The sequence below is a fragment of the Dasypus novemcinctus genome, chromosome 4 (genome assembly GCF_030445035.2).
Source record: "Dasypus novemcinctus isolate mDasNov1 chromosome 4, mDasNov1.1.hap2, whole genome shotgun sequence".
NCBI lineage: Eukaryota > Metazoa > Chordata > Mammalia > Cingulata > Dasypodidae > Dasypus > Dasypus novemcinctus.
In genome coordinates this window covers 44,395,684-44,422,504 of record NC_080676.1, presented here as the reverse complement: position 1 = coordinate 44,422,504, position 26,821 = coordinate 44,395,684, and the positions used below count along the sequence as shown (strand labels likewise).

The 26,821-nt window shown below is 40.8% G+C and overlaps 1 protein-coding gene and 1 non-coding gene across 6 annotated transcripts in view; one reads left to right on the top strand and one right to left on the bottom strand.

Annotated features, from left to right (window-relative positions):
- The first annotated feature begins 7,455 nt into the window (after positions 1-7,455).
- SLC2A2 (solute carrier family 2 member 2) overlaps positions 7,456-26,821 on the top strand; it is a 31,346-nt gene continuing 11,980 nt past the window's right edge. The window contains exons 1-8 of one of the 5 annotated variants that reach the window (XM_004478420.5): positions 7,680-8,791; positions 15,394-15,617; positions 16,405-16,512; positions 16,939-17,208; positions 19,330-19,592; positions 22,371-22,495; positions 25,311-25,426; positions 26,329-26,491. In XM_004478420.5, coding sequence (XP_004478477.1) covers positions 19,441-19,592; positions 22,371-22,495; positions 25,311-25,426; positions 26,329-26,491 — 556 coding nt within the window. In that variant the 5' untranslated portion in view covers positions 7,680-8,791; positions 15,394-15,617; positions 16,405-16,512; positions 16,939-17,208; positions 19,330-19,440. The other 4 variants (XM_004478421.4, XM_004478419.5, XM_004478418.4 and 1 more) reach the window with 4 other exon arrangements.
- Positions 21,127-21,233, bottom strand: LOC111760541 (U6 spliceosomal RNA). The gene has a single exon (XR_002794194.1). It is a non-coding gene; the product is annotated as a U6 spliceosomal RNA (small nuclear RNA).

Sequence of the window (26,821 nt, the reverse complement as noted above, 5' to 3'; positions counted from 1 at the left end):
TTCTCACCAAAGTCTATTGCCATGTGTTGAAATAAGATGGTGGGCGATCTTCCTGGTCTCTTGGGCCTTCTTCCTCTAAGTCTTCATGGGTCCAGCTTCTTCTGATCCCAGCTGTAAGCTGGTATAGGGCTTGCCTCTCATCCTAGGGATTTAACTGTTTGAGCCTTCTTCTTTCTGACATATGGTAGGACTGAAATGAACAAGTTCTCTCCTCTTCCATGTCTTCTTGAGTGAGTGCCCATTTATGTCAGTCCACCAAGGGGGCGGGGACTTAACCGAGTTACATCCTGCTGGCATGGTCAAATCAAAGCCCAAATCTTAACATATTTTAATCAAAGACATCTCAGCTGAATCTAATACAATCAAAGGGTATGACACCCAGAGGAGCATACCAATTTACAACATATTTTTTCTTTCTTTTTTTTTTTGAACTCATAATCTCAAGCTTCCACACCACATATCTATCAAAGACCTTGTAGCTAGAATATATAAAGAACTCTCAAAACTCAACATTAAATAAATCAATTAGAAATTGGATAAAAGATTTGGACAGATATTTCACTACAGAGGATATACAGATGAGAAATAAGCACAAGAGAAGATGTTCAACATCTCTTGCACTAGGGAAATGCAAATTCAAACCACAGTGATTCCCTCGGCATTGTTGCAAGTATCTATGAATCTTGTCCTTCAAGGAGAGAAGACTGGTGGTCACCATGTCCCTGAGGGGAGGAGGAGGGAGGAATAAATAGATGGAAGAGGGAGTGTTTAGGGAGCAATGGAAGTGTTCTGCATGATCTTGCAGTGATGGATACATGCCATGTTAAATTTCATCAAAAATTTATAAAAGTGTATGGTCTAAAATGTAAACCATAATGTAAACCATTGACCATGGTTAGTAGTTATGTTTCAATATTTGTACATCAGTTGTAACAAATGTACCATCCACATGTAAAAAGTTTATTAATACAAGAAGGGGAAAAAGGGGTAGGATGTTGGATATATAGGAGTCTCCTATGTTCTGCATGTGACTTTACTGTGACGTAAAAATTCTTTGAAGACAAAATGAAAAAAAATAAGACACTGGTAAAGAAATGGCAGAAAATACCATTGTACATACAGTACAACAGCTATTACAGTGATGAGAGGCAAAATGTCAAAAAATTGTTTTTAATATTTTTCATTATTTTAATATCCCCCAAATTTTTTTACTTTACTTTAGTTTTAATTTTTTAAAAAGATTTATTTATTTATTTCTATCCCCTACTTCCCCCCACCCCAGTTGTCTGTTCTCTGTGTCTATTTGCTGCATGTTCTTAGTCCACTTCTGTTGTTGTCAGTGGCACGGGAATCTGTGTTTCTTTTTGTTGAGTCATCTTGTTGGGTCAGCTCTCTGTGTGTGCAGCACCATTCCTGGGCAGGATGCACTTTCTTTTGCGCTGGGCGGCTCTCCTTATGGGGTGCACTCCTTGTGCATGGGGCTCCCCTGTGCGGGGGCCACCCCTGTGTGGCACGGCACTCCTTGTGTGCATCAGCACTGTGCATGGGCCAGCTTGACATGAGTCAAGGAGGCCCGGGGTTTGAACTGCGAACCTCCCATGTGGTAGATGGACGCCCTAGCCACTGGGCCAAGTCCGCTTCCCAAGTTTTAATTTTTCTAAATTATCAAGTATTTTATTTCATATGTTTAACTTATCATTTTTATTTCATTTTCCTATTAATTGTATTTGGTGATATTTTTGGCTTCATTTTTTTTTCTCTATTTTTTTTTAAATGTTACATTCAAAAAAATATAAGAGGTTCCCATATACTCCCACCCCCTTCACCCCACTCCTCCCACATCAACAACCTCCTTCATCATCTTGGCACACCCATTGCATCTGGTGAACACACCCCAGAGCACTGCTGTACTACATGGACAATGGCCCACACTGTAGTTTACACTCTTCCTCAGTCCATTTTGGCTTCATTTTTGAAGAAGTTTTGGATCACAGAAGGGTTTCAACTATGGCAGTAGAGGATCACTGGTATGGGGTGTCAGTGATGGGGGATACATGGAGGAAGTTCACCTGGATATACATATAAGGTATATAAATATGTTTGAATATTCATGGGGCATTGCCATAGTGGGTTGAGAGTCACACAACAACTGAAAGAATATTGAATTTCCATCCTGAGGAGCTCTGCCACATTCTCTAATGGAACAGCAACAATGCCCCAAGTACAGGGGCAATGACTACTACCCATTGATATTTACGACTATGCTTATGAGCCTTTGCTCTTGAAATTGCAATGTGGCCTAGTGTTGTAGGGTGCCTAAGAGTTACCTGAGAGCCTCCATGTTGCACAAATGTGGCCACGTTCTAAGCCAAATTCAGCATATAAATGTATAACCTTTCCCTCAGCGCAGGATATGACTCCTGGGGATGAGCCTTCCTGGCACCAAGGGATTACTAACAAGCACCAACGAGCAATGCAACTAAAAAAGACCTTGAATAAAAGGGGGGAAAGGTAAAGATAAATTAATTTATATGGCTAAGAGACTTCAAAGTGAGTTGGCAGGTCATCCCAGAGGTAAAGCTTATGTGTGTCTCGGCTGGATCTCATAGACTACCACAGTAGATACTATCCCAGATAGTGGGGCTTCTGAGGGCTCTGGAGACACCCAGGTCCTACGGTCATGGCAGATAGCTCCGGAGTTGGTGCTTCACCAGTGGGCCCTATGTTGGAGTTTGTGCTCCCGAGTATAACAGAGTTGGACTCAGATGTGACTTCTCTATACATGCCTCTTCTGTCCCTTTTATTTGAACCTATGGTTGGTGCTGGAGTGAGTAGGTGTACGTTCAAGGCACTTGAATCTCTGAAGTGTCCATGTGCCAGTTGTGCCCTGAGCCTCAGCAGAGTTGCAACACCTACTCTTCAGTTCATTGGACTCACCCAGGAAAACTAACAAAGAAGTAAGTATAGACAACCACCACACCAAGGAACAGCAAGCAAGAGAGTCCCATTCATCAGCCATATAGGATTGAAGCCCCTCTCTAGAGGTGGATTGGGCATCACCATCCAGAATCCTCAGGATTGGGGAATAAAATATGGACTAGAGTGGATTTACTGGTATTCTACTATAGACTTATTGTGATTCTAGCAATGGAAGAAATTATATCATTGATGTGGAGACAGAAGGCACTGGAGGTGCTGAAGTCAGTGAGAAGGACACAGAGGTATAACATGGGGCATTTTCAGGACTTGGAATAGTCCTGAATGACCTTGTAAAGACAGATACAGGCTATTATATATTGGCCATAACCTCCAGAACTGAGTGGAGAGAGTATAAACTAGAATGTAAACTATAATCCATGCATAGTGGCAATGCTTCAAAATGTGTTCATTAATTGCCATGAATGTACCACACTAATGAAAGAAGTTGTTAAGTGGGGAAAAGTGGGAGGTGTGGGGAGTGGAGCATATGGGAATCCCTCATATTTTTTTATATAACATTTTATGTAATCTAAGTTTCTAATGACACAAGTTATCATTTACACACTTATTAGAATGTCTAAAATAAAAAACAGAGATAGCACTAAACACTGGTATGGATCACTCATACATTTTTGATAGGGATGAAAAATGGTACAGCTACTCAGGAAAAGAGTATGGCAGTTTCTAAAAAAACCAAACGTGCAACCACCATACAGCCCAGCAATTGCAATCCTGGCCATTTATCACAAAGAAAAAATTTATGTTTACACAAAAATCTGTATATGAATGATCATAACTTTTTTCGTAATAGCCAAAAACTGTCAACAAGCGAGGTGTCCTTCAAAAAGTTAGTGGTAAACAAACTGTGGTACATCCATACCCTAGAATATTACTCAGCAAATAAAAGGTCTACTATTGATGCATGCAACAACATGGATACATCTCCAGAGAATTATGCTGAGTGAAAAGAGCTCATCTCAAAGGTTACATACTGTATGATCACATTCATATAATATTTTTCAAATGACAAAATTATAGAAATGGAGAATAGATCACAGGTTGTGGGGCTTAGGAATGGGTGGGAGAGGAGGGAAGTAGGTGTAGCTATAAAAGGTTATAAGAAGAGTAACACAAGGGATCTGTGTGGCGATGGAAATGTTCTACATCTTGACTGTATTAATGTCAATAATCTGGTTGTGATATTTTAGTATAGTTTTGCAAGACGTTATCATTGGGGGAACCTGGGTAAAGGGGAAAAGGGATCTCTATATTATTTCTTCCAACTGTTAGGTTCCAAAGCTGGGCCTTTGGGGATAACCAGAGATATAGAGGAAAAAACTTTAACATGAGAGTTAGGAAGAACTTACATTTATTATAACTGCAGACAGGAGCCATGGTCAGACTAAAGTGACTCAGACCCAACTCCCTGTATTGCAGTTTTATTCTTGCTTCAATACCTAAGTTAATCCTTAGCATTTGCTTGATTATGCATTCGCTTTTATGCATAGGGATGAACACACATAGTTATATAATTGTATGATTAGTATGTCCAGGAAATCACGCTTGCACATACACTGCATGATCAATAAAGGAGCAGATAACTCCATCCTGAGGTGGGAAATTTACTATGTTAATTAAATAAGTTGAAATGAGGACAGCAAGGGGCTTCTTCTGTACAGGTCTGGCCAACAGGTTAAAGCTGGTTTTCATATCAACAGGATATTCTCTACCACAAGAAATGGAATTTGGCACCAAGAGAGGGCTGCATCTCATTACCTTTTAAATTACATATAATTTTTTCCTTTGTATCCAAGCAACAAGGAGAGAAACTAGTTACTTCCAGGTACTTGATCATCCTACATCCATTACAACTGCATGTGAGTCTGCAATGATCTCAAAGTTTAAATGAATAAAATTGGAACAAAACACATCTGTTTTGATTTTTTCTGGCCCTCCCTAAGGTCTAGGAAATGAACTTGGTTGTGACACCGTTACACAGATGATTAAACAATTCAGTACCTATAATACTAAAGGACATCACAACCATCCTCGTTGAACAAGCCAGAAACCTACATGTCATCCAGGCTTCTCCCTTTCCTTCCTCTCCCTAAAGCAACTATCAGCAAGTCCTGTCTACTTTACCACCAAAATCTGCCTACTTCTCCTGCCCTCCCTCCACCATAATTTCTGGTAGCCAACAGCAAGTGTGAACTCTGTGACCGCCTTGCAAATGTGCCTCTCCTATTTCATGGTGGCCCCATCAGAAACCACTCCTCACTGAGCTTGAGTAATCTTAAAACGTATGTATAGGATCATCTCACTTCCAAGTGATGTATAGGATCACTTCACACCCTTCCAGGGGCTTTCCATTGCATGTCATATGAAGCACAAACTCTCACCTGTGGACTACAAGGCTCTCATGGCCATGGCTGCCTGTCCTCCAATACCAGCTCTTTCCACTTTCTCTTGTTCCGGTCACTTTAGCCAAAGTTCTCTAGTTCTTCAACCCAAGATCTTTCCTTCCTCAAGCTTTGCATATGCTTTGCCCCTCCATCCTGCCTTCCCTTCCTTCAGGTCACAGCTAAAAATCCACCTCTTCAGAGAATGCTTTCCTGAGCACTGTTTCTAAAGTGGGTGCCCCCTGTTGTTCTCTTCCAGGCCCTTTTAGTTTCTTTCAGAGAATGTAAACCCATGAGTACAGGGACCCTATCTGTTTAGTTTACTTACAGCTGGTACCTAGAAAAATGTTCAATAAATGCCAGTCCACCTACACTTCATGAAAGGATTTGGCAACCCTTTGTGGATTTGACTTATGAAACAGATAGTTGCTGAACATCTACTGTATATCAGGCACTCTTATAGCCCACAGAGATAACAAGATAGAAAAAGTCTCTACATTCTTGGAATTTAGATTTGGTGGGGAAAGAAGTAAATAAGAATAAATAAATAGGCAAATAAATAAGGAAATTTCAAGCAGAGGTGCTAGGAAGAAAATAAGGGAGAGTCAGAGGCAAGAGAATAAGGTGGAGGAGATGTGTGTTCTACATCAAGAAGACTGGATGGTGAGCCCTCACTGAGCCTTTAGCACAGCAAACAGACAGAGGGAACCTCCTGCAAATCTGGGGGAAGAGAGCACTAGGCAGAGGCTCACCAAATAATAAGAAGACATTAGGCAAGTCTGAGGCTTGGGGAGCTGAACCCAGAGGAGGAGATGAGGAGAGAACTTCAGGCAGTGGAACATGAGGCCAGGCCTCCTGGTCACAGTGGGGATTTCGTTTAAAGGTAACTGTGAAGCCTCTGGAGATTTAAGTAGGAGATACTATCATTTGCCTTTGATTTTTTAAAAAATCACTCTTGCCTGCTCTGTCAAGAAGGGCCTGGAGGACCCCAAGGTAGGTAGGGGTCCAGGTAGGAAGGGACTGTAGGACCCCAAGGGAAGAGGGGGCCAGGAAGGAGTGGGGAGCCAGGGAGGAGTACGGTGTGCAGCCATACTGATGGTGTGCTAAGAAACTGAGAGATACTAAGAGATGCGGTGGCTTGGACCAGAGAGGAAGATGCAGAAGAGACAATGTCAAGAGTTTGCCCTCTCTCTTTGGCAGGCTACAGGAGGGCAATGGATACATTTGGCACATAAATCTTAAAATACAATGGTCTTCTTCAGGGGCTGGGACCTACTGATGTTCTCTTGCACTCTTGGCTGATGCCGGTTTGAAGTCATTTGATCTGGTTCTCCAGGGATGCTTTTGCACTGTACCCACATCTGACCCCATCAGAGAGGAATGCATCCTGCTGAGGTGGCTGGGTTCACCCCTCCCCCGCCCCCATTTTAGTGAAGGAAATGAATTTTTTAAACCCCTCAGAAGCTCTCACCACCTAGAGCTGTTGGCCTCCACTAAGATTAATCAACCATAAACCGAATGTGACCTGAGGAGTTTAATGTATGAAATCAAAAGAACAAGCAGAGAGGTGGTTCCATCAGGCCAAGAGCTGGTCTCTGGGAGATCTGGGCGCTGGCGCACCTCCCCGAGGTCCCTCACCCCCACCCTCACCCCACCCCACGAGCAAAGCGCCAAGAGCTTGGCAGAGTCCCACTGCTAGGAAACGCCCAGACACCCACGTGCAAGCGGGACCCGCCCTCCTCGGGTGGGCGCTAAGGCAAACTCTCCCGCGACGCTGAAATCCAACATCAGTTCTCCGAGGCCCAAATCAGTCATTTCAATCAAAGTAACTGAACCTGCCCTCCCCGCACGCAAGAAAAAGTTTCAGCCCATCCCTAAATAATGCACAGATCACCCGTTTATCAGGAGGAGCAGAACAGAAGAAAACTTGGCTAAACCGGGAGAAGCTGGTCCCGGCGGTTCAAGGTCCCGCCCTCCCCGTTAGTGAGTGGCAGCTGGCTCTCCCAATAGGAGGGGAGAACAGCTCCTGGCGGCGCAGGGCGAGCTCGCACCAAGTACCAGGAGTTAAACGCTCACCCGCCCCGCGCCACTCTTGAGGCGAATTCCATTGCTCAAAAGGAAGGTTCAAAAAGCAAAGGTTGCAAACAGCAGAGATTAATTTTAAAGTTTCTGACAACGACACGAAGACTCCCGCAGAATGCCAAGCCTCTGCAAAACGATTGCTAAGGAATCTTCTCTTGAATGCGGACTGCTGTGTCAATTGGGCGTGCGCATCCCCTACTAAAACGAGAGGTGAGCCGAAAGTCGCGAGACAGCCATGCAAGAAAGTCAATGTGGCTATCCGGACGCTTTAAAATCTGGTTTCAAAGCTCCTCCGCAAAGCTCTCTCTACAACATAGCGCACCTCAGGATATGACTGGACGAATTAATCCGTGTAAAGCCTTGACAGCAGCACCTGGCACTGAGCAAGAACTCAGTAAAGACTAGCTATAGCTCCTCTTAACATTCGTTCATGGGGTTCCTCTAAGGAATCCCTGTATGCCTGTATGTGTTTACGTGTGTCTGTCTTTATACTTCGTGAACTTCTGGCAGAAGGCGACTATGTCTTACTTATTTCATGTATTCCAGAGCCGGGGACTTTGCTGTACTCAATCAAAGTTTGTGGTTTAAATTGCATGATTTACCTTCTCAACACAACCATGTCAGGTGCATCGCCTTGCAGAGGGGGTAGGAATGAAAAGAAAATGATGAAAAGACAAATGAAATCAGAGTCTCCTCTGTCTTATAAATTATTGTAACTCCTTCAAAAAAAAAAAAAAGAATAGTATGTTCTATTTCCATTATATCAGGTGAAAACATTAAGGCACAGAAAAGTCACAGTAAGCAGATTGCCTAAGAAATGCTGATATTTAAGCCAAAGTCCATCAAACTCCAAAATGCTTGCTGTTAGTGACTTAAAACTCCAACAGCCCCCACACAGTCCAGCTCTGTGAAGCACTCTGCCCCTCCCTGCCCCTCTCTGTCTTTCTTCCCCACAACAAGGCATGGAAGCCCGACATAACTCATCTTCTACAAAAGACCCCAAAGATTTCTCTTTTCACGTGCTGCCACCCTTAACGCATGCCTTAGAATGTAGCAGCCTCTGCTTTGGAACATGCCTAAGGGAACTGCTCTCATTGTCTTTCCTGGTAGAACAAATAAATGCACATATTGATTAGATTCTCAAAAAGATCAGCCTCTAAAAAATATTACACTTCAACTTTTAGGAATGTGTGACCAACAGTTGCCTCACCTTGCTCCTCCTTCTCTAATATGTAACTAGGCTTAGTATGCTAGGTTTAGACAAGCTGCCACACTCTACAGGACCTGGAATAAGAGGAGAACTATCAGCACATAAAATGACAGGCAATAAGGTAAAGCAGCATTGTGTTCATTTTAAAACTGGCTTTTTGAAAATGAATAAGGAAATTATTCATGTTGACGAATATATAGAGGGTTCTTGGGATGTTGGATATAGCGATGACAGATAAAAACTACTTCTATTTGACTAGCCAATTGATAGTTCATTTGACTGCTGAAAGTTGGGGTTTTAAGGATATTTGCTCTGTTTACTGAGTAGTCTCCACAACTTTTTCTCAAGTGAATCTGCATAACCATATTACTGAAGGTGTGTGGGGAAAAAAAGGTTGATAAATTGAACCTCATTGTGACAACTGGTCTGCACTCTTTCAAAGATGTCAGTGTATGAAAGACAAAAGAGGTAGAAGGACTGTTCTAGATTAAAGAAAACTAAGAAGACATAACAACTAAATACAATGAGTGGTCTTGGATTGGAACATGGAAGGAGGAAGTAAACAGCTAGAAGGGACAATATGGGGACAGTTGGAACATTTTGAAAATTGGATGTATATTACATAACATTATTGTATCAATGTTACATTCATTTATAAATATCATGAAATTCCCTTATGCTGCTTTAGAAATTGTGTGGTTGTGTGGTTGTGTGGCAGGACTTTTCTGGAGAAACAAGGAATTGTCTAATAGTGGAACACACAATGAATGAGAACTGATGTGAAGTGCAGTACTTCTCAGCTTTGTCAATCTACCCAGACTGTGAAAGAGTGGGCTAAGCACAGGACTGAGGGGCAGGACCTGGGTTCTCATTCTGGATATACCAAGTAACGTGCTTTGTGACAGAAACAGGCAGCTTGCCTGTGGGGACCTCAGTTTCTTCAACAGGAAATTGAAGGGATTTTACTAAGAGCTGCTCTCTAACGTCACTTTAAGCATGAAAACTCTGTGATTCAGGGGGCCCCTGGTCTTTTCCAAAGTTGGCTTCAAGATCATCTTTGGTTTGGTTTTTGGGGGCACAGGTTTAGAGAAGAAGGGTATAGATTTCCCCTACCTGGTTAACCAGTGGCTGCGGAAAATTTGCTCTTTTATTTAGCAGTGGGGGTTTAAGAACACCGACTCTGGGCTCCAGTATTAGAGTATCTGCCATTTACCAGCTGTGTGGTGTTGGGAACACCACTTAATCCTTTCTGATCCCTGGTTTCCTCACCTGTAAAATGGAGAAAATTTCATGTACTTCACAGTGTTGTTGTGAAGATTATTGGTGATATTTGAAAGGTTGAAGTGGTAGACCTCAATAACTGTAGTAACCACTGTTTTCACCAGCAATAATGAGATGATAATGATGTGATTGAAGATGTATTTGTTTTACTGTTTATTGGCAGATCACATATTTTATTTTCTTTAGCCTTTACAATACCCCCATGTGTTACCTATTATAATACCCATTTAATAGGCAAAGAAACTGAGGCTCAGGGAAGTTAGGAGCCTACTTGGAACTCAACTCGGCTTTCTGCTTCCTAAGTCAACTTGTTTTTTTCTAATGAACTTCATCTGACTTCCAAGTCACAAATTAAACACTGCATTTTATTTTATGTTAAGGTTCAGCCACTTGCCTAATGTACCCTCCCACATTTAACCAGCAGCATATATTTTATTTGGATGAAGAATCTTGTTTCTCTAATTTAAAATTATTAAGCTCTAAATCAAAATGATTTTTTTAAAAGATTTATTTATTTCTCTCCCCTTCCACCCCACCCCACCCCACCCCACCCCACCCCACCCCACCCCAGTTGTCTGTTCTCTGTGTCTATTTGCTGTGTCATCTTTTTTGTCCACTTCTGTTGTTGTCAGTGGCACGGGAATCTGTGTTTCTTTTTGTTGCGTCATCTTGTGTCAGCTCTCCTTGTGTGTGGCACCATTCCTGGGCAGGTTGCACTTTCTTTCGCACTGAGCGGCTCTCTATGGGGCGCACTCCTTGCGTGTGGGACTCTCCTGTGTGGGGACACCCCTGCGTGACACGGCACTCCTTGCGCGCATCAACACTGCGTGTGGGCCAGCTCCACACAGGTCAAGGAGGCCCGGGGTTTGAACCGTGGACCTCCCATGTGGTAGACAGACGCCCTAACCACTGGGCCAAGTCTCCCGCCCAAGATGGTCTTTTTAAAGTACAGACTTCACAGTCTGTGAAATGATTAAAAGAAAAGGCTAGAAGATCTTCTGCCACTTACCAGCTGTGTGGCTTTGGACAAGTTACTTAACCTTTCCATACTAGTTTCCCCACAGATAAAATGATGGTTATAAACCCTATCTACAGTGCAGTGGAGAGAACTGAGTGAGCTAATTCAGGCGAACTACTTAGAACCTAACCTTGGGGAGAGTAAGAGCCTAAGTCCTTACTATACCATTAGCTATTATGTACCTATCCTTGTATCAAACATTAATCTAACATTAATTAGATTGAATGACAGTGAGTCAACTGGGTTTATTCATGCTGAGTCATTTTCAGAAGCTTCCCCTCTCATAAACAAAACCTTCCTCTGACCAAATCTAATGCCAAAGCAACACAGGACATTGAATATGAAGATCAGTGTTTTTCATTTCACACTGTTGGAGAAAGAAAAGTAGGGAGCAAGGAGACAGTGACTTGGAGTTTAGAGAAGAAAATTAAACCTGAAGAAAAAAAAGATGTAAAGATGAAAAGAAGCAAAAAGGAAGTGCAACCAAATAGTCCCAAGACTTAGATAATTGGGATGATCACATTACTTGAAAGTTATAAGAAATTCAAGAGACCTCTTAGAATTGATGAGTCCTTCTATTGCTAGTCACCTTGCCAATAGGCTGAAATAATTTTCTTGGGGAATTGGCAGGCTCTGGTGGACAGCACCAGTGCTAACTCTGAAAAAGAAGCCAGGAGAACCAAACCAGTACAGGGACTCTAAGACATTCTGCGGCCTCTACACATTTCAAAACTTTCCTAGTTCTTCACAGTTATTATTTTTGTTATCCTTATAACATAAGAATTGATCATAGAGGCTGCTCCAGAATTTCTATAGGAAGGACTTAGAAGGAATAATGTAGTTAGAAGAGAATAGGTGGGAGCTCCAGAGAACTTCTGTCTTTGAAAATTAAATTTTATTTTTATCAAAGTAATGTAGGAACAGCTAACACTATTGTGACTTAGATTGTGCATTTAAAGCATGATGGGGAGGCTCATGGAGATTATAGGGAACCAAATCTGCTGCAGCTACCACCTTCACCCCCAATTTCCACTTCCATAGCCCACCATTGGTGTGGTCACTGGTGGGATTCTTACCTGATGAGGAGAGGGTCAGAGAGCCAGCAGAGAAAGGACAGCTAGGGATGGAGGGGGAGGTAGCAGTCACTAAGAGATGAAATGCAGGGAGACTCTCTGCCATGAGAATGAAAAGCAAATAGAGGGAGAGATTGGGCAAGTGTATCATGGCCTTGGGCTTGGTGGTGGGAGGGCCTGAGGTCTTTCTATCAGTCCACCACAGAAGAACAGCTGAGTTAGCTTTGCACTTTCAGGTTTTTGCCCTGAGACAGCCAAAAGATTTCTATGGGTAGGAGAGGGGGCAAGGGATTTGTGTGGTGGGTGGTGAGAAAAAGCACTTGGAATTGGTGGGTTTTGGTTCTTTGGCTTCAGCATCACAATGGACAAAATTCTATAGATATATGCAGCCTTATGTTTTTTCTCTAATTTTGAAAGATTATGAGCCTAGATTTTTAAATGTTCTTGAATTTTGAAGGTCTGTTTCTGACCATTTAGGGATGCAGAAGAATTACGTAGTTAAAAGTATAGGCTCTGCATTCAAGTTATTACTCTACAGTTTTCTAGCTGTGAGACCTTACCCTAGACTAGTCATCCATAAAATGGGGATACTGCTGGTGCTAAGAGTGCAGGAGCCGAATAACGACCCTCCAAATACGTCCACACCCTGGTCCTCAAAACCCAGGAATAGGTCACCCTACATGGCAAAGGAGACTTTGCACATGTGATTAAGGCTAGAGATCTTGACATGGGAGGTTATCTTGGATTACTGGGGAGGCCTGGTCTACTCACATAAGTCCTCAAAAGCAGGGGACCTTTACCTGCTGTAGTCAAGATCAGAGATGAGAGGGGAGAAGGACTTGACCTGCCCATTGCCGCTATGAAAATGGAAGAAAGATGCCATTAGTCAAGAAATGGGATGGCCTTTAGAGCTGGGAATGACCTACAACCTTGGTCCTACAACCACAAGGAACTGAATTCTACCATCAACCCAAATTCTCCCCAGAAGCTCTAGAAAGGAGCATAGCCTGCTGACATCTTGATTTTAGTTCAGTGGGACCCAACCAGACTTCAGACCTTCAGAATGTAAGATAATAAATTTTGTTGTTTAAGCCACCAGGTTTATGGTAGTTAGTTACAGTAGGAATAGAATACAAATACAAAGAGTAAATGAGATAACCCACCTAAAGCACTGAAAAGGATGCCTGGCATGTAGTAAAGGTAAGTAATCAATATTAGGCCCTGAAGCTGTGTTTGCATTGCACGGAACATCAGATTATCTATATCAAAGAACTGGGGAGGGGTATCTAATTGAGATTCTGAGAGAGGTGTGTTAAGTCCTAACAAAGTTGCCAGTGTTTCTCTGCTGCTGAAAAGAGTTACTACCTATTAATAGAATGAAATTGTCTATATTTGAAAACAGCTTGAGGAGAAAAAGGATTTGAAGACAAACCACCAACCAAGTGAATAGAACCCCATCCTTGTTTTGGATGTCTGAGCCACTAAGTTTTAGATACCTACTTATAATTCACAGGCTAATTCAACAATCTCTGGTGATCACATATACCGTGTGTGTGTGTGTGTGAGAGAGAGAGAGAGAGAGAAAGAGAGTGAGAGCCATGTGCTTGTATATTATATACATTTATTTATAAATATACATATATGTATATATACACTTTTGGGCAATATACATCATGTCATATCACCATATCATATCATACATTTTTGGAATCAGCTCTAATGTCATTTCTTTCAGGGAAGGAAGTTTTTGAGAGGGGTAGTATGAATACCCCTGTAATTAATTGTGAATTAGTGGAAAGAGGGGGGCTTTATAAACCTACAAATTCTTAATCCTTACTGCAAAGATTCCCACCCAATGGTGGATTTGGAATATACCCCCAAACTTGCATGTGTACTAAGCTCTTCAAGCAGATCCTGCTTTTAGAGCCATTTGACTAGATACCGTAAAAGACCCTCTCATTGTGGTTCTGTGATAATACTTTGTTGGTGATGCTGAGAAATTTCTGATCTCTATCTTGACTGGGGAATGAGGGATCCTGGTTAAACAGCCATTCTGCATGCTGGAGTTGGGGGAATTACAAACATCCCCCAATTCAGAGAAAAATTGGGACTTCCACACGTGAAGTATCTTGGGTCACACTAAGTGAAAGAATAGGAATTGGAATCTAGGCTGATCCGACCTATTCGTTCATTCATTTATTCAAAAAAGTTCTGACTTTATACCATACTCCTTATTTTAATTTTACGTAAGTTATTATTAATGAAATATTTTCCTTATAAAATACCTAATAATAGAAAGAGAAAAAATACCATTTCGTCCTCCTTCTCCAATCTTACATTCCTCTTCAAAGGTCATCATCTTGATATTTGTTCTCCAATAAAATTTTCTATTAATTATATACATATATGCACATGTCAAAGAATACTTGTTTAAACCGTTTTTTAAAAATTGAGATTATGCAACCTTCTTTGCCACATAACAGTAAATCAGTACATAACAGTCTCTCTGTCATGTTTAACTACTATGTAGTATTGTACACCATGGTGTGTTTGAATATCTTTAAATGTTTTCCTATTATTTGCCATTTTGGTTATTTCTATATTTTTGTTATTGCAAAAAAAAAAAAAACAACTTGCTGCACTGAATATCCTTTTATATGCCTCCGTATGCATGACAGGATTTCTCCAGGATTGTTAGAAGGGTCTTTGCAGAGCTGAAGGGTATGTGTGCTCTTACCTTTTCTACATTGCTTTCCTGTAGCTACAGGAGTTGGGAGTGGGTGTGTATAATTTCCCTTAACCCAGAAATCTAGGTACAATCTGCTAAAATTTTAGGTGCAAATCTTGAAATTTATCCTTCCCTGGGTGTTGATATGGATGTTTAAATGCTGGTCAGTGTATATTTTCAACTACTGAAGCATTTTTTCTACCATGGCAATGCCCAGAAGAGTTTACTGCTCTTTTGTTAACTGATGTCACATTTGACCTCTCTCGGTGAAATAAATGACTATTTTTATGTTGGAAATTTCCTTGGGCAGCAGCAATTCTAGTTCTCAGGCCTGATTGTGAATGCTTTATATTTATATATATATACATATATATATAAATATATATATCTTTGCTTCTTTGCCTAGAACAAACTGTCTGCAACTTTTTTCAGCATTAGTAATGTAGGGGAAATGTTGTGTGATGGCTCTCACTTGCTAGAAGCATAGGACATATTGTAAATGAGTAATGATGGGACAGAACCAGCCTTGGGAGCCTGTAAAAAGTGCAAGCTGCAGACTGAAAGTACAATGGGCAACTGAAATAGTCTGGGTGTTTCCCTGCCCTGTGTTTCAATCTCAACAGATCACGGGAACTTTGGCTTTCACTGTCTTCACCGCAGTGCTGAGTTCCTTCAAGTTTGGATATGACATTGGTGTGATCAACGCACCTCAAGAGGCAAGTGAAACACGTACAAGTTTTCTTTTGGGCAACTGCAGTCAGTGACAGAAAGATATCATCTGTTCCTTGGACACAGAGATAAAGTGTGTCCATGCGGGGGACACGAGGTAATCTTGGCCTTCTGTCAGGTAAGAGGTGCATGTTTTCAAAGCTGATAACTTGGCCTTAACACTGTCAACAATCCTCACAGGAGAAGAAGGGGGTTAATAAGTAATTCTTGAGCTGATTCTGCTATCTGCTGAGCTCACAGAACACTCCAGCCAGAATACCATGTGCCCAGGGAGGTTTAAAGAAAAGGAGAGAGTTCATTGCAGCATTTACTAAATGGTTCCAAGCGTATATAGATGGAAAACTCTAGGGAATAAGGGGAAATGAGAGAAGCATGTGTTTCATTCAGTGCACATTTATTAGCTACTTACTGTGCCCCAGGAACTTTAACATACACTCTCTCCAGCTTTATCCTTCCCACAATATTATGATTCCTGTTTTCAGGACAGATGAAAACCTTTAGGAGCCCTATGCACTAGAGAGATTAGCGTTCTTTACTCCATTCCTGTTTCCCATAGGAAATTCAAAGCAAAATAATACCAAATTTTGGAGTAACATTCAGGGGAAGCAGATGTGGCTTAAGTGATTGGGCTCCTGTCTACCACATAGGAGGTCCAGTGTTCGATTGCTGGCGTTTGCTGGTAAAGGCGAGCTGGCCCGTGCAGAGTGCTGGCCTGCATTGAGTCCTGGCCTGTATGGTGAGCTAGCCCAAGTGGAGAGCTGGCCCGCATGGAGTAGTGGCCCACACAGACAGCTGGCGCAGCAAGATGATGCAACAAAAAGAGACACAGAGAGAAGACAATAAAAGATGCAGCAGACCAGGGAGCTGAGGTGGTGCATGAGATTGAGCGCCTCTCTCTCATCCAGAAGGTCCCAGAATCAGTTCCTGGTGCCACCTAAAGAGAAGATAAGCAGAAACAGAAGAATGTGCAGTGAATGGACACAGAGAGCAGACAGTGAGCACAAAACAACAAGGTGGGGGTTATAAATATTTAGAATAACATTCAAGAAACCCAACAAAGTTTTGATTTTCTTCATGATGACTATTTGGAAGGTTATTTTTTTAAAAGTATATCAAATAATTTCTGAAAATTTTCTCACTTATTTAGTACACCACTTCTCTGACATCCAATGGATAGACAGGAGAAGGATGTGATTTTCTTCCCCAGCTCTCATGTCTGCAAACCAGGGTGAATGGGAGTTCATTCCCCTCTGCTCTAACTCTGTCAGATCCTTGAGGGCGGGACTGGTATCTTGTTTCTTTTCCTATCACCAGTGCCACACACAATGACTGGCAAATAGAAGGGCCTTTATGAAGTGGTTAGTGAGGATGAGGGTATGAACACTTGGGTGCGTCCTTATGAATCTGTCATTGCCCCACTGTTTCTCTTACACCATTAGGCTCTAAGGAAGATATATGATCTGGCAACATGTGAATGTGTGACATGTGTGCTGTTCATCACCTGAAAATGGTTGCTCTTTGGGCCAAAACTTGTGCCTCTGTTTTCATCATGAGGGCAGCAGAACTTACCACGGCTGAGAAGAGAGGGGAATAGAGCTGGAGGGTCAGGAGACCTGGACTGTGTGCTTTCTTCCATGGGTGATGATAAATATTTGCTGATGGTGTAGGCTGCCTGATGTTTGGTTCAACTTCACCATGACCTGGAATTGGTAAAGTCCCTTCTCTTTTGGTGGAAGTTGTTTTTGCATCCTTAGCTAAACTATTCTGTCCAGTCCCAGAGGGAAAGCTAGGCTAAGGGCTCCCCATTCTTCCATCCAAAGCCCAGAGCCAGAGTTGAAATCAGGCATCACCATCTGTGCTTTCCTAAGGACCCTTCCCTTTGGGTGTTTAAAGAGCTGCTTAAACATGATTACGTAAGACTGGTCATTCAGGCCTTTTATTTTTTTATTAGCTGAATGATATTTGTAATCATTTTAAAGTACTTTAATGTAACACTTTTTATGATTATAAAATAAAGCATGCTTATTTCATAAAATATAAGAAAAAGTTAGCCATAATACTACCACAAAGAAAAAACTGCTGAGAAAACCTTGGAGAATATCTTCTAGCCCTTGTTTATGCATATTATTCATATAGGGCATCCTTCTAATGAGCTGAATATCTTCATCAGGCTTCTCTCATTGTAAGAGGATGTCAGGTCTCCCCCTCAGTTGACTTTAGCACATAGGACTTTGCACAGCCTAGAAGAGATATACTCCAGGTACTTGTGGGACAATATCAGCACAGGTCACTGCCACTGATAGTGACCAAACCATCACTGAGAGGAATGACCCAGGAGGAAGATTGCCCAAAGGACATGCTTTTTCTCAGTTATACTTTGGTATGATATTAGCCTCTATGAGCACATTGTAAAATATGGCTCCCTAAAACTTAGTTTTGAAAATTTTTCTTCCTTTTACACACTAAACTCCATGAGGACCCATAGGAGAAAGTTTCTTCAGGGCTCAGTACCTTCTCAAGGGCCATTGCATGGTTTTAATCTTTGGAATTCATCAGTCATGTACCTGATTGTTTTCCCTTTTTTGCACTGGCTGTTAGGACATTCAGTACTAAATTTGTGTCTCACTTTGAGCAAGGATATGATATCTAGCATCTGAATTTTAGATACCAACCTTATTCTTTGCCTCATCTTAAATTTCCTAATCTTTTTTCTTGTATGCATTTTTATACTTTTGTTAAAATATTTATGTAACTAATTTAAATCCTTCTGTGCAGAAATCACACTTGTGTGAAAATATGTCTTTTTTAGCCTGCAGAATATTTTCATTTTGAATTGTTGCCAACATGTAAAACTTGGATAATTCTACATAAAAATTCATATTTCTGGCTTCTCTTAAAATATTAAAGTTCATGCAACACTAGTCTCACATCTTCTCCAATTAGATGGGAAATATGCTCCCCTGCTTCACAGTCCTGATTACTCCCTATAAATCCCCAATTCTTTCCTCCGGTCATTGAGTTACTTTTTTTTCTTTTCTTCCCCTCCCCAGCTTGCTGTTGTTTTATTTTGCTGTCTGTGTCCATTCGCTGTGTGATCTTCTGTATCTATTTCTCCTTTTGTCTTCTCTTCTCATCTTTCTCCTCTAGGATTCACCAGCATTCCATCCTGGGATCTCTGATGTGGAGAGAGGTTCCCTGTCAATTGCACCACCTCAGTAGCTGGTCTCTGCTGTGCTTCATCTTGACTCTCCCCTTCGTCTCTTTTTTGTTGCATCATCATCTTGCTGTGTGACTCACTTGCATGGGCACTGACTCACCACATGGGCACTCACGCGGGCACTTGACTCACCATGCGGGCACTTGGCTTGCCACACGGGCACCCACATGGGCACTCAGCTTGCTTTGTGGGCACTCAGCTTACTACAGGGGCTCTTGGCTCACTGTGCAGGCGCTTGGCTTGCCATGTGGGCACTGACTTGCCATACAGACATGCTTTCTCTTCTTCTTTTTCACCAGGAGATCCTAGGGTTCAAACTGGGCCCTCCCATGTGGTAGGCAGAGGCCTTATCACAAAGCCACATCTGCTTCCCCGAGTTACTTCTTGGTTCCTTCACTTATTTGTTTCTGTGTGGTTCCTGTTGCCATTGAAATTTGTGACTACTGTTTTATGGGATATGGTCAGCTATAAATAAATCTGTCCATGTTTGTATAACACACATAATTGGGGTCATCCCATTTAAATACCTAACAAACACTTTAAAGGAAAAATTAACAAAAACAATATATCTACATGTTTAAAATATTGGAGTTATTTTTCTTTATTTCCTCAGATAATAGAATCCCATTATAGATGTGTACTGGGTGTTCCGCTGGATGACCGAAAGGCCACCCACAACTATACTGTCAACAGCACAGAGGACCTGCCCACAGTTCCATACCCAATGAACCCCATCCCAAACCCTTGGGTCGAGGAAGAGAGTATGGCATCTGCTGGCCTGATCACCATGCTCTGGTCCCTGTCTGTATCCAGCTTTGCAATTGGTGGAATGATTGCGTCATTCTTTGGTGGGATGCTTGGGGACAAGCTTGGAAGGTAGGAAAATTTCATAAATAAGCATTAAATGCAAAAACTTTAGTATATTGGTTTTGTTAGATTTTGTTTAGAAAGATAACATCTTTCCTTTTTCTGGATAGTTTTAGAGTTGATTGTTCAATTCATGACCCTATAATGCAGGTCCATGTTAGATCAGGTCAATGGAGAAAGCTGTTGCAACAATCTAGTTAATCGTGGTGTTAGTTACAGCAAAAGTGGGTTTGGTGTGTATTTCTAGACAAGTGCTTTGATTCTCTGGCTTTGTAAGTTTTAAAACATGTTAGGAAACCCCTGCACAAATGGTAAAGTCAGGAACTCAATAGTCGAGCCAAGATTGGAGTTTTTAACTTGGGGGGTTGCTGTTTGCTTCACCAAATCACTCCATTTCTCAATCATCCAGGTTTTCATTGTCAAATTAGAATTTAGCATTTGGATCAGCCAAGTCCTAAGGTCATGTCAATATCCGAAACTCTCAGTTGCCCAGTGTACTTAGCACGTGGCTTCTAGCTGGTACTGCTTCTATCTCAAAGCCCCAACCAGAGATGAAGCAAGTGGAGTCTCCTTTTCTCAACTCTGGTTTCTATTAGGTGTTTTGATTAAAAGCCTCAGGGGAACTCCTTTACCTCCAAGTTTCACTTAATCGTGTGACATACTGCTTTTGGGATTTCCTCTCTAAAAAAATTGGAAATAAAATCAGAAAATCAAATATTATTTCTTTTTTTTAAGAATTATTTCCTGCTCATTGAACTCAGCTTCTGTGTTAATTACCTTTTTTTCTGATTATAAAAACAATCAGGCCAAATATGGAAAAGCTAGAAAAATACAAAAGCCTTTAAGGATATAAATAACTATCTAGGCAATTAGTTTAAATATCCTGGATTACAATTCATTTACCTAGGCCAGCTACATATTGTAATTTTTATCTACTTGTTAAAATTCTGATAACATCTTCCTCTTGTAATTAAAGGATAGCATGGTAACCCAAATTTTATTCTCATTCTTATATGAAAGGGACTTTCCTGTGCCATAAAAGAAAATGGTCAATTTCTTAGGTATTTACCAATTTATTGGTATTTAGTCAAATTATTAAATGAGAATCATTAAAATACAGAGTGCTTAAATATCATTTCAATTTGTACCAATTTGACATAAACAGTGAAGAGTTTTTCTAGATTATTACTAAAGAAAATTAAATAAAACAAAATTAAATTAAATTTTAAAACATGTACAAACCAATTCTTTTTTTTAAATTTTTAATTCATTTTTAAAAAATATTACATTCAAAAAATATGAGGTCCCATTCAACCCCACCGCCCCCACCCCACCACTCCCCCCACAGCAACACTCTCTCCCATCATCATGACACATCCATTGCATTTGGTAAGTATATCTCTGGGCATCGCTGCACCTCATGGTCAATGGTCCACATCATAGCCCATACTCTCCCACGTTCCATCCAGTGGGCCCTGGGAGAATCTACAATGTCCGGTGATCGTCCCTGAAGCACCACCCAGGACAACTCCAAGTCCCGAAAAAAAATATGGAACGCTTCACGAATTTGCGTGTCATCCTTGCGCAGGGGCCATGCTAATCTTCTCTGTATCATTCCAATTTTAGTATATGTGCTGCCGAAGCGAGCACCAAACCAATTCTTTTAGCAGTTATTGATGTTTTATACTTCTTCCCATCCTGAGGAAAAGCTGAAACTATTGTTTCCCTCTTTTAAAGATAAAATTCTGACGGTCCAGTAATGGACACTAGAACATTTCATTAGTCCTAGTCTTGGAATCAGGATGCAGATCCTCTTAAGCATTAGGATTTAGCATCAGTAATAATCAGACACCAAAACAGTGCAAAATGGCCATTTATCTAGTGGTCTATGGTAAACTAAAAGTGAAGCTCCTTCCAGTCCTCAGTAGAAAATGATCTTCTTTGAAAAACAGCCATAAAATTCAAAATTTAAACTTCAAAATTAAGACAGTCCAATCTCTCCCATAAAACTATTTTTTTTCCTGGGGAGAATCACTGGAAGATGACATGATTTTTCCTTATTGCCAAGGTAATTTCTTTACCAGTTAAAAATAAATAAAACTGTATTCCTTCCATTCTTGCTAAAGGAAGTCTTTGCTTGCACTTACACAAAAGAGTAGACAGATGTCTATAGCCACTATTTAATAGTTTTGGGTTTGCAAGGTCAATTTTTCTAGAGACTGTGCACTTAAAATTTAATAACCATGTATGGGGAGGGAGGCAGAGCATGGTCTGAGCAACCCACATTATCATGCGTCAAGGAAAGCATACCTAGCTTGCCTTTGAATGCATACTGCATCCTTTTCTATCAAAAATGGTAGGAATTTAAAGGAGCTCATTAAAATAAAGCATTAAGCTCTAGTTTCGCACAGAACAAGACCTAGTGCTGTCACTTACTAGCTGTATGAAAATTAACAAGTTACTTAGGTTCTCTAAAACATTTTCCCCTATCTGCAATGTGAGAAAAAATAATATGTACTCATGACATTATTGTGAGGATTAAATGAGAACAAACAAAATATTTAGCATGATGCCTGGAACATGGTAAGCAAGAAGCAAATATGGGATTTTTTGGCTGCTGCTGCTGCTGAAGCTTATGATAACAGGAGTATTATAAGCAACATTTAAAGAAATATGTTTAGGTAGAATTAAGTTTCTTGCTCCCTGATTCAATTAGTTGCTCTGAAAGTAAATCTGTTTATCAAGTTTTAATGCTGAAATTATAATACTTGCTTTTTAAAATTTCAGAATCAAAGCTTTGTGGGTAGCTAACTGTCTCGCATTACTTGGAGGTCTCTTGATGGGCCTTTCGAAATTGGGACCATCTCATATTCTTATCATTTCAGGAAGAGGCATATCGGGACTCTATTGTGGTAAGTCACACACACACACACACATACACACACACACACAACTTGTCTGAAATTATTCTAAAGGCAGATGTGGTAACATGCAATGATTTTTTTGAATCTAAGGTGGTGTCACAAAAGGGAAAGGTAATAGAACAAAGTCAAAGTCCTGGGTCAGGGTGGGTAGGGACCAGTAAATGGTTATTGTGATGCTATGTTCTTATCCCTGGCAATGGCATCATTTCTAAATGTAAGATCTCAGACGAATTACTTAACTCTGGCTCTCAGTTTCCTCCTCACTTAAATGAAGATGATAATAACATATACTTCATGGAGTGGTTGTGAGAATACAGTAAAATGTTGAAGATAGAACCAGACATACAGTGAGGAATCAAGAGATGCCAGCTGTTATTACTCTGACTGGCAGTGAATGGGAGAAGACTGCTACATCCAGAACCCCAAACTCTGCCCTTCGGGTCTACCTGGCTACTTGTGCTTCTGTATCTTTTACCTGTCAAGACCTTGACACCCCGGGTCCATCTGTCAGTCCATCTTTCCTGACTCTGTCTGATTTCACACGGGGCTGGGTGAAGTGGTAAAGTTGTGGTGACCGAAGGGAGAGAGAATCGGGCAGAGGGAGATAGACAATTACTGACCAGGAGCTCAGGGTGGAGGAAGATGGCTCCTCTGTGAATGTCACATTGGAATAGCAGGAATCATGCATTTGTGGAAATGCTTTTCAAACTTCCCAACGATCAGCAGAGGCATGAGCAGGAGGGTCACTCAGCTCTAACGCCAATCATCAAATCTTTAACCTCTAACGCCAAGGAAGCCTGATTCTGACTGCTCTGGGCTGAGGTTTTAACCCATCATCCTAAAATTGTAGCAGCCTTTCAAAGTACTAATATCCATGGGTCATGCTCAGTGCCCAATCTCCCCCAACGAGCACACAGACACACTCAATACACATATACACAATTATCTGTAGTCTTACCAAAGTAACCGTGACCTCTGGTTTTGCGTGTGTGTGTATGTGCACATGTGTGCATGTATGCATGATTGTTGGAGGGGCAGGGTGAGGGCAGAAAATTTTGCATAAAGTACTTATAACACTTTTACCTGTAGAAAAGTGTTAGAAGTGATAAATTGAAGCACAAGTCTAAAATATCCCTAAGTTAATAACTTAATTGAATGTCTTTTTTCACTATTGTCAGTGTAACTGAAGGTGGGGGTGGCTTTACAAGGTGAAGAATCAACACACACAGTAGAAAAAGCTTTGGCTTCAGAGTGAATCAATTCTAGTACTGTCTCTTTCTGTCTAACCTTTGATAAATTAATTAACTCAGAACCTTGGTTTCCTCTCCTGTAAAATGCAGATAATGGCCTCTATCAGAGAAGCCCAAATCATGATTTTTCTTTCTTTCTTTCTTTCTTTCCATTTGAAAAAAGGACAGGATAAAAACAGACTCAATTTTGGGGGGCAAATTTGAAAAAAAAAAATACACTAAACATATTGCATAGCAAACTTCCTGTTGTATATCTGTACTCCAGAGAAACCTTTTAAAATTATGTCTGCTTCTAAGAATTAACGTTGCTAAAAATTATAGGAAACAAAATTTGACTTCAGATCCATGTGGCTTCAGCCCTGTGTGCTTACCCACATTTTTTCTGCTACTGAAGTATAACACTGAGTATTACACAAAGACAGTACAGCCTAGATTAGGGCCAAATAAATGTTTCTTTCATGGTTAAGATCAATAGGCCATATGTAGATTCATATGCAAAATTCAGCAGAAATACAGATGCCAAATCATCAGTGTAAATGATCATGTGAGATATTAAGAACAATTTGAAGCATTTAAAAAATTACTGAAAACAGTTCCCAAATGAACGTTTTGCATAGAGACCATCCATTTCCTTTGATAGGCAGTCTAAGAGGAAGCCTCCAATAAATCTTATTTTAAATTTCTCAAGAAAATGCCAAATATTGAATTCACCCTTGATTTATTGATAGTCTCTGACCTTTTTATGCAATCAGCAAATGGCTGAACACTCCACCATTTCCAACATGACTGATTACATCTGCATTTAAGAAAGCTACAAAAGGCAGAACTGCCTAGTGTGTTTCAATTTTTAAAATTCCTTTAATCAGCAAAAGACCTTCTTCAAGTAAAATCTATTCTGAAGCCTAATATTTGGACAGAATAAAGAAAGAGCTGGGCTGCTCTGGGTGGAGTGATTGGAGGAAGGGATCTCCAGCATCCCTGATTCCTTAACCTCTTCCCGTCTATCCATACCCACTCTGCCCCCAACAGTGGTCTTGAGGCACCAGCACATTGCGCAAACTCAAATAGAGCATGTAGTTCTCATGCCAAGGCTCTATTTCCTGTGACCTTGGACAAGTCATTTCCCACCTCTATCAGGTGAAAAGGTTGGTCTACATATGTTCTAACTCCCTTTAACCTCATGAGTTTAGATTAAGAATATTATCAAAGCAGTCTTCATTTTCTTTTCTGAAGATGATCTAAGGTGTTATGATCTAAACTAAATAATACTTAAATAGAATTTTAACTAATTAAGACAATGCAATGAAGGATTGCTAAATACATGATTAACCATTTCTTTCCATTCATATTTCCAACAACAACTTCATTTGGGGTCTTACCAACAAGTATTTTTTTGCATAAATTGCTTCTGTGGCTGGACATAAGAACTCTTCCTTCCAATGAACTTGGGGGGAGGGTGATTTCAGTTAAGATATTGGCTGGGTTCACAGCAAATCCTTATTACTGAGATAGTCCTAGCTGTGCTTTAACTTTTATGTTCCTATTTCTTGCAGGGCTAATATCAGGCCTGGTTCCAATGTACGTTAGTGAAATTGCTCCCACCTCTCTCAGGGGCACTCTTGGCACCTTCCACCAGCTGGCCATCGTCACAGGCATTCTTATTAGTCAGGTAAAAACTCCCTGTCCTCTCTCTATCTACTCTAACTGTAGATCAGCACAAAGAGAAAAACCAAGTCCACCAGTGGTGGTGAAGGTGATATGGAGACACAGGCTTTTTGTTCAAAGCAAAATTTTTACCACTCCCCACATTTCTCCTTGGAGTTGTGGAGTGGGCCCTGGATGTGACCTGATGAGCTTCCAGTGAGTCTTGAACTTCTGGAGCTATTTATTCTAGAATTAAATTATTTTATTCCAATTTCAAGGAATAGGAAATTTCAAATATTTGGCAAATATTTGGCAGCCAGGGTATCCTTCATTTTAAGAATCATAACTGGAAATCTAATATGTACATATGGCCAGAGCAGCTCTTGTTTAGCATTTGGGAGCCTGCACCCTACTAGCCCCTGGTTTCACAGGGACTCCATGGAACTCAACCCTGGGCTCTTCAGAGGCAGTCTGTGAGCCACGGAGTAGGGACCGCAAAGCTGGTTCTCATCAGAGTAATTGTCCTTTGAATGAATCCCATTCTAAGTTCTCAGAAAGAATTTTTAAACAAGGTCCAAAGTTATTCGTGATTTTAATATAGCATTATTCCATCTCACTCCCTGGAGAACAGAGCTGTGTGTTTCTTTCAATATCAAATGTGTTTATAAAAGTATGTTTGAGTCTCATCTTATGTGTCCCAGTAGAATTCGTAAAATTGTTTTCATTAGTAGGTAAACTGTTTGTAAAACACGTACATCTACTTTAGTTAAGGTTGTACACATTAGTAAAAGTTTCCATTTTGTGCATACCTGAACCAAAGCTGTTAGGAATTATTCTTAAATAGCCTAGTTCCTTCTTCAACAAGTTTTTGCAAAAGGCAGCCCCCGAGTGTTTTGCAGTTGATATACTTCTTATTTACCCTTTCAGATTCTGGGCCTCTCTTCTCTTCTCGGCAATCAGGATCTGTGGCATTTCCTGCTTGGCCTGTCTGCTGTGCCAGCTGTCCTACAGTCTCTTCTGCTCTTCTTCTGTCCAGAAAGCCCCAGATACCTTTATATCAAGGTGGATGAGGAAGTCAAAGCAAAAGATAGTAAGTATGGGGGTTGCTTTTTCTTCTCTTGTTTTGGAATTATCAGCCAATGCAAAACTGTGCATAAATGGTTATTCTTGAAATTGGAAGCAATGCCTTTCAAATGAAGGCAGTGGTTACATGAAGAAGAGCATGTAAAATCACTTTAATGTGATTGCTCCATGCCATTTTACACTCATAAGCATTCATGCCAGCCCAAACCAGAAACCTACATGAAGGATATTGGACTTCATCTGAGGATTCTAAAAGACCCTTCCAGTTTTATGCTTCTATGAGAATATAAAGATCATAGTTTTCTTTGTCATGGAATGAAACCAACTATTCTGCTTT